This window comes from Aotus nancymaae, unplaced genomic scaffold (genome assembly GCF_030222135.1).
Source record: "Aotus nancymaae isolate 86718 unplaced genomic scaffold, 86718_ANA_hifiasm-v0.15.2.pri h1tg000018l, whole genome shotgun sequence".
In the NCBI taxonomy this organism is placed as follows: Eukaryota; Metazoa; Chordata; class Mammalia; order Primates; family Aotidae; genus Aotus; species Aotus nancymaae.
The window spans coordinates 10,574,405-10,587,050 of NW_026988430.1; the positions used below are offsets into that span (position 1 = coordinate 10,574,405).

A 12,646-nucleotide genomic window follows, 5' to 3' on the forward strand; every position below is an offset into this window, starting at 1 on the left:
GGCTCACTACAGCCTCGACCTCCTGGGCTCAACTAATCCTCCTGCCTCAGTGTCCCAAGAGGCTAAGATCACAGACATGCAACATCATGCTTGGCTAATCATTAAATGTTTCACAGAGACGAGGTCTTGTTATATTGCCCAGACTGGACTCAAAGTCCTGGGCTCAAGTGATTCTCTTGCCTCAGCCTTCCTTAGTATTGGGATTACAGGTGTGGGCCACCATGCCTGGCTAGAAATTTTTGATAGATTATCTACCTTGTCTTTGCTCTTTCTGCAGTTTCATTATAACGTATCTGAAGGAGTATTTTTTTAATTCACCCTGCTTGAGATAAATGAAGAATCTATGAACTCTTGTCTTTCATCATTCTAGAAAAAATTCAGGTATCTTATCTTCAAATATTGTTTCCACTCCATTCTTTCTATCTTTTTCATCTGGAAGTCCCTCTGGGCATGAGGCATGGCTATCGTCCGATTTTTTTCATCTATGTCTCTTAAGCTCTGAGACAGACACTATTCAATAGCCCAACAGTCATTCCTAAGCTCTCTCTCCCTTGCAGGCTTCCCACTAAAGAAGCTGAAAAATGTTATATGCTCACTTCCTCAAATGCCCTTGCAGCTGGGGACCATGTAACAGAGTACTGCCAATGAGCTGGAGAAACCCAGGGAGGCTCTTACTTTCATTCTCTGAAGGGAAAAGATAGGAGACACTTGTTCTATCTCTTCCTCTTCTTCCCGCCCTACAGGTGGAAGTGATGTCTAAAGTTTGGCAGCTAAAAGGAATCAACCACAAAGGAACAAGTATGGGGACAAAGGCCAAAAGATTAAGATGGTGAGCATGGAGAGGAGACACTCTGGGGCCTTGAGTGGTGAACCAATCCTGAAACTACTTTTGTTAAAAAAGAATATTAACATTTTTAATGGTTTAAGCAACTGCTGGTTTCTTGAGGGTGAACACATACTAATTCAACCCCTCTATTATATTTTTTATTTTTTAACATCTCTTTTATAGTCCGGGTAATTTCCCTATATTTATGTTCTAGTTCATTAGTTCTCTCTTTTGCTGCATCTAATCAGTTTGGCGACACATTTCATTGTGGCTTTAATTCCAAATTTTCATTTCTAGAATTGTTATTTCTTTTTCCAAATCTCTTTTTTAAATAGATTCATTCATTCCTTGTGGTTTCTATTGCTCCTTTTATCTCTTTAATATGTTTAAACATAGTCTTTTTGTAGTCTCTCATTATTTATCATCTCAAGTTCTGGTAGATAATCCTTTCATTTGCTGTATTTGCTGACTAGCTCAAGTAGATAATTTTCTCAAGTGTTCTGTCATGGTTAAAGCAGTTATTGTTTACTATAAGCCCAGGGGCTTCCTGTATCTGAGAGTATAATCTAAGGTCTTTATGCAGCATAGATATTATAAATCTGGATTCCAAACCTCATCTGGCCTGGTTTTCTTTCCTTACAAGGGACTTTCTTTCTCTCTCTCATTTTCCTCTCTCTACTCATACACAAAAAATACCAGGTGGAGACCAGCTTCCTTATCACCTCCCTGGACTACAGGTGGAGACCAGCTTCCTTATCACCTCCCTGGACTAGTAGGTGGAGTCGCATCGATTTCTGCTTTTACTAAAAAGAGCAGCATGTTGTGAGCCTTGGCTTTACACAGGGTTCGTGGTACTAATGCTGTTTATGAAAGTGCAGGGCCTTGTCTCTTGTTCCTGTGTGGGCAAACACTGGGGTCCCCAGGTGTGTTCCTCAGTCTTCCCTCTCTATGCTTCCCTAAGACTGAAGGCCTAGATGCTGTCCTCCACTCTGACAGCTTTAAATAACATTGCTGTTCTTGCCCTCTCCAACACAGCAACCACACATGACGTGGCTATTTAAATTAAAATTAATTAAAATTAAAATTGAAATAAAAAATTCAGTCTTCAGTCACACTAGTCGCATTTCAGGGACTCAAGAGCCCATGTGGTTGGTGGCTGCCATGAAGGCAGTGCAGATACAGAACATTTGCATCATCTCAGGAACCTCCATGAGATGGCACGGATCATGGACGATCTCCAGATCTGTGTTTTCAGTTCTGCTCTCCCATCCCAGGTCTGGATTTGCTGTGCAATCATCTGCCTGCCATCGCCACCTGCATATTTCACAGCACCTCAGACTTCACATGATGTAAACACAACCTTTCCCCCAGAATGTTTAATAATCCTGTCTAGACTGCTTCACAGAGTACCCCATAGAAAAGTAATTTAAAGATTTTAATACATTCTGTGATGGTTAATTTTATGCGCCAATTTGGATAGGCACGGCACCCAGATATTTGGCCAAATATTATTCTAGATGTTTCTGTGAAGGTGTTTTTTAAAAAGAGCTTTACATTTATATGTTAACATTTAATTTAAGTTAATAGACTTTAGGTAAAGCAGATGCCCCTCCTTAATGTGGATGGTCCTCATCTAATCAGTTGAAGGCCTTAATAGAAAAATACTGACCTCGCCCAAGAAGAGGAATTTTGTCAGCAGATGGCCTTCACACTCAAACATCAGCTCTTTCCCGAGTCTCCAACCTGCTGGCTTACCCTGCAGATTTTGGAGTTGCTATCTTCTATACTCTTGAGCTAATTTCCCAGAATAAATTTCACTCCCCTCCCCACTACCCCCAATATCCTATTGATCCTGCTTCTCTAGAGAACTCTAACACATTAAAAAATTAAATTACTTTGCTGAGTTTTTGTCATTACCATGACCATTCTTTGGACTTTATTTAAATCTTGATGTGGAGTAATCAAAACAGAGCTTTTAAACATATCTATGTCTTCCCCATCTCAGGAAATCGCTGTCTAATTAGATGCCAGGGTGTTGTCTTTGACTCCTTCTTCTCCTCCTCCCCTACAACCAATCTGTCACGAAGTCCAGTTGATTCTAAGACATATTTATGAATCTTTCTATGTCTTTCCATCTGCATTGCTACCACTCTCGTGGTTAGTGGGTGAGGCCAAACCTGAGCCATGGGGAAGCTCTGCAGGCTCTTCCCCCTTGGAATCCCTGATCAGCACAGCCTCTCTTGCCCCATTAACTGCATCCAGCCACCTGGCTTTCTTCCATTCTTGGACCACACCAAGGTGTTCCCTCACTGCAGCTTCTTTGCTCTGGCTCCACACTGCTGCCTCCTCCACCTTCTGACACCAGTTTTGACATCACTGCCAGTCTCCCTGGTCTAAATGCGATCCCCATCACTCACTCTCACAGCGCTGAGTTTTTCCTTGGGCTCGTTGATGACTTATCCTTGTTCATTTATAATTTTACTTAATGAGGGCACGGAACATTTCTCTGTTGCTTTCTTCTTATGATGCCCGGTCCTTGGCAAGAAACTCCGAGTGACTGAGTGTAGGGGCCAACACAACATTTTCCAAAGTACACTCTATGGGACATATTGTAGGATGTTCTAGGTCAGGGGTTGGCCAACTGCTGCCCATGGGCCAAATCTGGCTCACGGCCTGTTTTTGTAAATAAAGTTTTTGTTGGGAGAAAGCCATGCCCATTTGTTTACAAAGCATCGATGGCCTCTTTAGCCCGATGGTAAAGTTGAGTAGTTATGACTGAGACCAACTGACCCACTAAGCCTATTACGTGGCCCTTAATAGAGAAAATTTGCCAACCCTTGTTATGGTAATTTTAGTAAAATAAACAAATACAGGTAAAGAAGTTACTTATGTGTATCTGATCTAAGATGGGTTAAACAGTCACATAGATTTCTTAATGTAGGACTCCTTGAAGTTTTTAATGTGTTAATGGGCACTGTGCCCTCCAAAAATGTGATATAATATGCAGTGTTCCAGACTTATTTGAGCAGGGAATTCATTTTGTTGGTGCTTGCTGGTTCTTTAGAATAGGCTTTGAAAAATGCTGGCCAAGGTCTTGAAACCATGAAGGTGAGATTCCAGCAGGGCTTTCTCTGGAAAGCAGAGATAGGAATTTATTAGTGGCCATATCAAACTGTTCTTCACTGCTTCTTTCTAGGTAACAAGTGGTATATACTGAGAAGGGAAGCTGAGGAATATTTGCTGAGGATGGGATTCCATGGTATAGTCACACATTCAGGAGTTATCTGTAGCTAGTATCAACATCCCAATTTCTGCTTCAGGCCTGTAAGCCCCTCCCACACTGGAGTTTATCAATTAGGAATTCCCCTGTATTTCCTAGAGGGTAACCAAGGTGACAGGGCCATGACTTACTTTCTCCTGATTGTTCAGCTCTTGGTAGGGGATATGGGCAGCCAGGCAGTTGTGCAGCAGAGCACAGAAGACAAGGCCATTGCTCCAGCTGCTGCCAAAATGGGTGATGTCAATGTTTTGCAGGAGAGAAAAGCAGTATTAATCAAATACTATTGCAACTGTGCAGTGTCATAGATGAGAGACACTGTGGTAAGACGGAAATCCACCTTTGGGTTTTCAGTAAGGCAACATAAGAATAAAATTCTCAAATTTGGTGGTGCTAAATTTTATTTTGGTACCAGGAACAGCCTGATATTGTCCAAATCCATTCACAGAATAGCATAAGAAAAAGTCTTTAGTGCTCAAAACAGTAGGGGATTCGTCCAACCATTGGGAGACTCATTAAAGGCTCAAAGATATCTTATTCTCAAATTAACCTACCTGATTAACTTTGTATACACCAGCATTTCCCAGACTTATCTGCTCAAGGAAGAATCATCACCATAGGCGTTCAAGGTGGCCTAAGCTATACTGGGGAAAAAAAGCTAAAAATAGTCAGGCGCAGTGGCTCATGCCTGTCATCCCAGCACTTTGGGAGGCTGCAGCAGGCGGATCATGAGCTCAGAAGATCAAGACTATCCTGGCCAGTATAGCAAAACCCCCTCTCTACTAAAAATACAAAAATTAGCTGGGTGTGGTGGCACATGCCTGTAATCCCAGCTATTCGGGAGGCTGAGGCAGGAGAACTGCTTGAACACAGGAGGCGGAGGTTGTATTGTCAAAAAAAAAATCATCGCCATAATCATCACCCTCATTGCCACCATCACCACCACCACTACCACCACTGTCATCATCACCATCAGTAACATCATCATCATCATCATTTCCGTATAATCCCAACTCACAACAAGCAGAACAAGATATAAGATCTTAAAGAACTACATGGCTGTCTCTGGCATGCTCCTGCTACTACACTCTTCTCCCCACAACTTGGGAGGCTTCTCAGGGGGAAAAGAAAACGCTTTCTGGCAGAGCATGGTAATCCAGGATTTTGGGAGTAATCCAGGATTTTGGGAGGCTGAGGCAGAAGGACTGCTTGAGCCCAGGATTTTGGGAGGCAGAGGCAGAAGGATTGCTTGAGCCCAGAAGTTTAAGACCAGAGTGGGCAACATGGCAAAACTCCATCTCTACCTACAAAAACAAAAACAACAATTAGCCAAGCATGGTGTTGCACACCTGTAGTCCCGGTTACTTGGGAGGCTGAGGCAGGAGGATCCCTTAAGCCTAGGAGGTCAATACTACAGTAAGCTACCGTCACACCACTACACTCCAGCCTGGGTGACAGAGTGGAGACCCCGTCTCAAAACAAAAAAATAAAAAAGGAAAAGAAAAAAGGGAAACCCTTCCTGCTCAGCAGCCCCGTGAGAACACCAAATAAGCAGGGATCGTGAGGCTACATGGGTAGAAAGGAGTTCCTCCTTCGGGATGGATGCAGCCCCCAGCAGCTGCTTGGTACACAGTGATAAGGAAACTGAAATCCAAGTCCCTGCCCATGGAGATGGTGGGTTCTAAAGACTCCTATGCAGGTCCCCTAGTGACCTGGGGGCTCCAGTGCATCCCCACCTCTTAGATTCTCAGTCCTGTCACCCACCTGCTCACCTCAACAATGTTTTCTTCCTTGGATCCACGAGACTTGTTCCAAATGAAATGTCAGGTTCCTAAGCCTGCTAACACTTTATTGCTCAGGTTGTTTTAGGGATTGTTGCAAGGGATTGTATAAGTGGGGCACAGCTTGGGCTTGGCTGAGTTTTGGGTCTGTATTGGGTTTGCGGACAGTAAGAAGAGTTGGGCAAGGTTAGGACTCCTTCCTGCAATCTCCCTGCAAGCTCCTCCTCCTCCTCTTCTTCTTCCTCTTGCTCCTCCTCAGAACACCCTGTTCTGGGAAATGCAAAGCCAGCAAAGTCAGAGGGGTGTGGTGGGTGCTGGCTCCCTCCCATGGGGTGGACACAGACCACCATGGGAGGGGTGGTGGGGATGGAGATGCTCCCTCCATCTGCCCAGAAGGCCAAATGCAACCCCATGACAAATTAACTCTCTGACTGCCCTGGGAAGGTCATTAAGGGTGCTTTTATCAGGAGCAATTTGCAGCTTAAAAGGAGAGGAAGGGTGAAGAGGAACAAGGCATCACATTAAGATGGAATAGGAGAGGGAGGTTTTATGGAACTCTCCTCAAAGTGTGTGTAAAGAGGTTCTGGAAAATATACATAGGTAGAAGTGTGCACCAAAATATGGTACCATGTTTCCTGTGAAGTTTCCTTAGGGTTCTGGGAGCCATTGGCCTATAATCTCATTTAGCTTTTTATCTAGACTAAGTTAGTTCAAGCTATCCTGGTCCTTAGCAGTGAGGTTGGTCAAATACTTCATTTTATGGGTAAATAAACTGAGGTCAGAAGAGATGGTGTCACATGTCACACGCAGGGTTTACCTGAATGATGTAGATACCAGGAATGCTAGTCCCTGTCTTTCTAGCAAACCTCTTCTCTGTTCTAGTCAGGGTCCAGGAAAATTCCTGTGGACCCCAGGACGCCCCACAAAAGCACCGGCTTTCAGGAAGATGCTGCGCTCTTGAGTCTGCTTTGCAATTATATTTCCCCAGGGAGAAGTATCTGGCTGAAAGCAACACACAACCATATTAACCCCTCTTCATCTTGGCTTTCACAACTCAAGCACAACCAACTTTCAGCAGTCGCTAAGCATCGGCATTACATAAAAGCCTGAGGATGCCCTTGTTGGGAGGGCCCCAACTCGGTTTTCAGGTGACTGTAATTCCCAGGGCCACTGGGAAGCTGATCCTGAGGAGTTTTGGCTTCACGGTGTCTTTGAGTTCAATGGCTATCTGAGTTCAATGAGACCTGGACACTGCTTTAGAAATGGAAAGTGCTTTGATTTGACACTTTCTGAAGAGGTTTGTAGTTAAAAAAGCAAAAGAAAGAAACAGGCAGGAGGCTGCACCCCATCCAGTTCACTCAAAGCATTCAAACCAGATGTTGTGGACATCAAACCCTAGGAAGCCAAAAACAAGGGGGGCCAGGCCAGTCTTGGGCAAGGCAGAGAGCACTGTGGCCCCTGACAGTACTGAGCTCCCACTTCCTTCCTCTGCTACACACAGGCTGCCCAAGACCCCATCTCCAACCCCAGAGACCCTGTGTTGATGTTTACATTATGCTAACCTCAAGGCATCTGTGTACATGGAGCACACATTTGTGCTGCCTGGAAGTGTTCTTTCTCAAAGGCAATGCGGATAGATACGAGATAATTTCCAAGCGAAAGGCCACGTTTTAAATAGAAAACCAAATGCATGATGATCAAGACCAAAGCCCTTTTTAAGTATGAAGATCCCAAAATGGGCTGGGAAGGGTAGGAAGAGCAGTGGCATTTGCTGAGTGCCTGCAATGAGCCTGTCACTGCACATTTCCCCATTTAATTCTCAGGACAGCCATGCACAGTGACTGGTGTAATGGTGACCCATTTTTACATACAAGAAAGCGGAAGCAGAAATGATATTTCTAGTGCCAGAGTCAGGGCCAGAAGGCCAGCTCTGTTTGCCTCTGAAGCACACCTCCTGTTTGCTGTGGACACTGCCATCAGGGAATGGTGAGGACAGGAGACGGCACCAGGCAGGATGGCCGGGGCATGGATGTCAGCACTGTTGGCAGTGCTGAGAGCAGACCCTGCTGAAAGAGGCTCTGCAGCTCCCTTGATTCAGGTCTCAGTGGAAGGACAAGCTGAGGGTGGGAAAGGGCAGATTCTAGAGGAGTGAACAGTGAAATTTTTGTTCCTTCTCATCAGTTAAAGAAACTGGAACATCATTTTCTGAGGCCAGGCCAGGCCCACCAGGAACAGGCTCTGAGGTAGACAGCATCGCTCTCTGCACTGGAGAATGCTACTGCCCCAAGGAGCTTGTGCAGCCAACCAGGCGTTCTACAGGCTACATCTTCAGGTATTTTTCTTGATATTCATGCCTGAATTAAAAGGACTAGGATCATCGTTGTCCTGGAGTGGCAGCTGGTAACAAGGGGAACATGAAGAGGATTCTGGGGGAGCTGAATGCCTTTTAGACTTGGGTCACTTCCTGAACATCCCCATGTTCAGGAGAGAGGGAGACAGGAAAGAAGGTAAGAGAGAGGAAGGGAAAGGAAGAGGCAGGGAGGAAGACAGGAAGGAAAGAAGGAAGGAAGTAGGAAGGGAGGAAGGGAGGGACTCTGATTATCTTAAAGGGCTGGAGTGTGGTGTCTACTCTGAATGATGACACAGAATTTATGTACAAGATTTATTGGGAGGAAAAAGCAGAGCAAAAACTGAAAGAAACTTAACTGATTATTTTTCCTCAGGGAAATGGTAGTTACTCATTGCGAATTATCTCTAACTTTCCCCAGGATATAAATACCTTAGAGATATTCCTGAGTGGAATATGGAACTTTTGATGGAAGGAAGTCTCAGATATAAAAAGAGGTAACATTCCAAGCTCTCCAAAATTGGTTAGGTCTCTAGGAGAGCTTAGATAAATATTGTGTAATACACAGATTTTATTCCCCTCGGTACAGCAAAAGTCATTTAAGAAAACTGAAGACACTGAATTGCACATGGGAAGGTAAAATCCTAATTTTAGTGTATATCCAAGAATATCTTCCTTGAGTGTTGAGGTTGTACTAAAGTTCCAGACCGGGGAATGCAGAGGCAGCACTCGTGAAAAACGCAGCAGGACAGGGGAAAACAAAACCGTACAGCCCACAGCATTTGTTTCTAGAAGATGCTTTCGTTTGCCTTGGTTGTCTGGAAAAACTAACATCTGGTAAAGACATCAATCACGGGGAGAAGCTGCAGGTACACACTGTGCTAAATTCCACCAAGGACACAGCTGGATTCCGCGGCTGCATCCCCAGTATTTCTTCACCTTTGTCAAAGTCCTCTAGGTGCCACCATGAGGTGTCTATAAATGAACTGACTCTGTACACTAATTGCAAAAGTTAAAAAAAAAAAAAGGAAAGAGAAAAGCAAAGCTTCTTGGGAAGAAGGCGGGAGACATGAGCCAGGCATCGTGGCTCATGCCTGTAATCCCAGCACTTTGGGAAGCTGACTCGGTTGGATCACTTGAGGTCAGCAGTTTGAGATCAGCCAGGCCAACAGGGCAAAATCCCGTCTCTACTAAAAAAAAAAAAAAAAAAAAAAAAAAATTTCGGCTGGGCACAGTGGCTGATGCCTATAATCCCAGCACTTTGGGAGGCCAACAGGGGCAGATCACCTGAGGTCAAGAGTTCAAGACCAGTTTGACCAACATGGTAAAACCCTGTCTCTACTAAACATACAAAAATTAGTCAGGTGTGGTAGCACATGCCTGTAATCCTAGCCACTTGGGAGGCTGAGGCAGGAGAATCGCTTGAATCTGGGAGGCAGAGGTTGCAGTGAGCCGAGATCATGCCATTGCACTCCAGCCTGGGCAACAAGAGTGGAACTTTTTTGCAAATTCTGTCCCCAAAAAAAAGAAAAAAGAAAAGAAATTAGGCTGGGCACAGTGGCTCATGCCTGTAATCCCAGCACTTTGGGAGGCTGAGGCAGGTGGATCACCTGAGGTTAAGAGTTGGAGACCAGTTTGGCCAACATGGTAAAACCTCATCTCTACTAAAAATACAAAAAAATTATGGGCGTCGTGGCGGGCACCTGTAAGCCCAGCTACTTGGGAGGCTGAGGCAGGATAATTGCTTGAACCCAGGAGGCAGAGGTTGCAGTGAGCCAAGATCGTACCACTGTATACCAGTTTGGGTGGTATACACCCAAAAAAAAAAAAAAAAAAGTAGCCGGCTCTTGTGGTGCATGCCTGTAATCCCAGCTACTATGGAGGCTGAGGCAAGATAATTGCTTGAACCCAGGAGACGGAGGTTGCAGTGAGCCGAGATCATGTCACTGCACTCCAATCTAGGTGACAGAGACTCCATCTTAAAAAAAAAAAAAAGAAAGAGAAAGTGCTGCATGTTCATTCTTGTAGGAACCAGCTGTCTCAGGCTCATGATGATCTAAAGTCTCACTCCCAGAATCTCTCGGGGTTTTCCCAATAGGTCTTTATTATTACAGCTGTGGAATCAGATTGAGTTTTTACTTTTGGGAAAATGTAACAGTTTACAGATCACAGAGGATAAAAGCAGCTCATTCCTCACTGGAGCTCAGCAAGTGCAGTAAGAGCTCAGCATGTGCAGTAAGAGCCCAGGGAGGACCACACTTACTTTGAAGGTCTGGTGAGAGAGAATACAGAGCAAACGCACACATAATCAGGTTCATGTGAAGTCTCAGCAAATGCAGTCTGTGCTCCTTCCTTGCTGTGTATTCAGTGTTTAGTCCTTGCCTGGGACAGATGTACACACACATCCAAGTTGATTGACTGATTGATTGAGACAGTCTTGAACTGTCACCCAGGCTGGAGTACAGTGGCGTGATCTCGACTCACTGCAACCTCCGCCTCCTGGGTTCAAGCAATTCTCCTGCCTCAGCCTCCCAAGTAGCCGGGATTACAGGTGCACGCCACCATGCCCAGATAATTTTTTTGGTATTTTTAGAAGAGACAGGGTTTCACCATGTTGATCAGGCTGGTCTCGAACTCCTGACCTCAGGTGATCTACCTGCCTTGGCCTCCCAAAGTGCTGAGATTACAGACGTGAGCCACCACGCCTGGCCTATTTATTTATTTTGAGACAGAGTCTCACTCTGTCGCCCAGGCTGGAGTGCAGTGGTGTGATCTCGGCTCACTACAACCTCCGCCTCCCGGGTTCAAGTGATTCTCCTGCCTCAGCCTCCTGAGTAGCTGGGTTTACAGGCATGCGCCATCACACCTGGCTAATTTTGTATTTTTAGTAGAGACCGGGTTTCACCATGTTGGCCAGGCTGGTCTGGGACTCCTGACCTCAGGTGATCTGCCCGTCTTGGCCTCCCAAAGTGCTGGAATTACAGGCGTGAGCCACTGCGCCTAGCCACATACATCCAATTTTAGTACCTCTGTTTCTATCTCAGGCTATCTGGTAAACCTTGAGTGGTCTCGTCCTGCACACCAAAAGCACAATTCTTGGCCATGGACTTGTGGAGACCTGTACATAGACTCCTGGGCCCCCTCTCTACATAGTGTCCTCCCTTCTGATGCTCCATTCCATAAAATGGGCTACTTAGGCTGCCCTCTCTGATCACTGCCACCTCAGCCAGTGGGGCTGCGGTGCTCTGCTCAGAGGCCAGTTCCCTGAACTGCAAGGTGGGTATAGTTCCCAGGCAGACAGCTGGTGAGCTGGCCATCACTGCAGGAGCTTCCCTTCTCTCAGGGATTAGTCCCATGCTGCTTGTTTCCTAGAGATGAGATCCAGATGGATAAGTTTAAAAACCAAAATTGTAACGTTGTAAAAATAAAATACAGAAGAATTCAGATTATAATCCTGGAGAAAGCCATATAAGGCACTAAGTACAAAAAACATAAAAGAAAGGGCTAAGAAATCTGACTACAAAAAATTAAGTTTCTGTAAAATGAAATTAAAACCAGTGTATATATAGCAAATTACTAATATCTGGAATTTATTCCTGTAATCACTAAGAAGGAGATAACTCAAGTAAAATTTGGCAGGGAAATGAACCAGTAACGTACTGAAGAGGAAACACAGACAGTCTGAAATGTATGAAAAAATGCTCAGTTTCACAGAAAATAAATATGGTAAAGTATCATTTTCACTCATTAAACTGGCAAAAATTAAAATGACTCAATTCACAGGGCTGATGAAGATGTGGGGGAATGGGTATTCTTATTATATTGGTTGATGGAACATAAAATGGCACAAGCTTTTAAGATGGAAGCTGGAAGCATTTTTTTAGAAAATGAAAATATGATTTGACCCAGTAATATCACATCTTGGTGTCTAGTCTAGAGGAAATGGTCCTGACACACCCACAAGGACATTTACTGCAGCATTACTGTTCAGAATGGGGAACTAGAAATATCTGAATTATCTATCAATTAGGCTAAGTAAACTTCTTTTGAGACAGAGTCTTGCTCTGTAGCCCAGGCTGGAGTACAATGGCATGATCTCAGCTCACTGCAACCTCTTCCTCCTGGGTTCAAGCAATTCTCGTGCCTCAGTCTCCTGAGTATCTGAGATTACAGGTGCACACCACCATGCTCAGCTAATTTTTGTATTTTTAGTAGAGATGGGTTTTTGCCATGTTGGCCAGGCTGGTCTGGAACTCCTGAGCTCAGGTGATCCACCTGCCTCGGCCTCCTAAAGTATTGGGATTATAGGCGTGAGCCACCACGTTCAGTCTGGGCTGAGTAAACTTAAAAAAAAAAAACTATAAAAAACAACTTATTACTTTGTTGACTAATCTTTAGACATTCCTGTAAAGCTC

The 12,646-nt window shown here is 44.6% G+C and overlaps 1 protein-coding gene across 1 annotated transcript in view; it reads right to left on the bottom strand.

Annotated features, from left to right (window-relative positions):
• Positions 1-737: 737 nt before the first annotated feature.
• Positions 738-12,646, bottom strand: part of LOC105732814 (cytospin-B) — a 57,845-nt gene continuing 45,936 nt past the window's right edge. Inside the window, 2 exon segments of the mRNA XM_064378054.1 lie at positions 738-770; positions 4,238-4,357. Coding sequence (XP_064234124.1) covers positions 738-770; positions 4,238-4,357 — 153 coding nt within the window.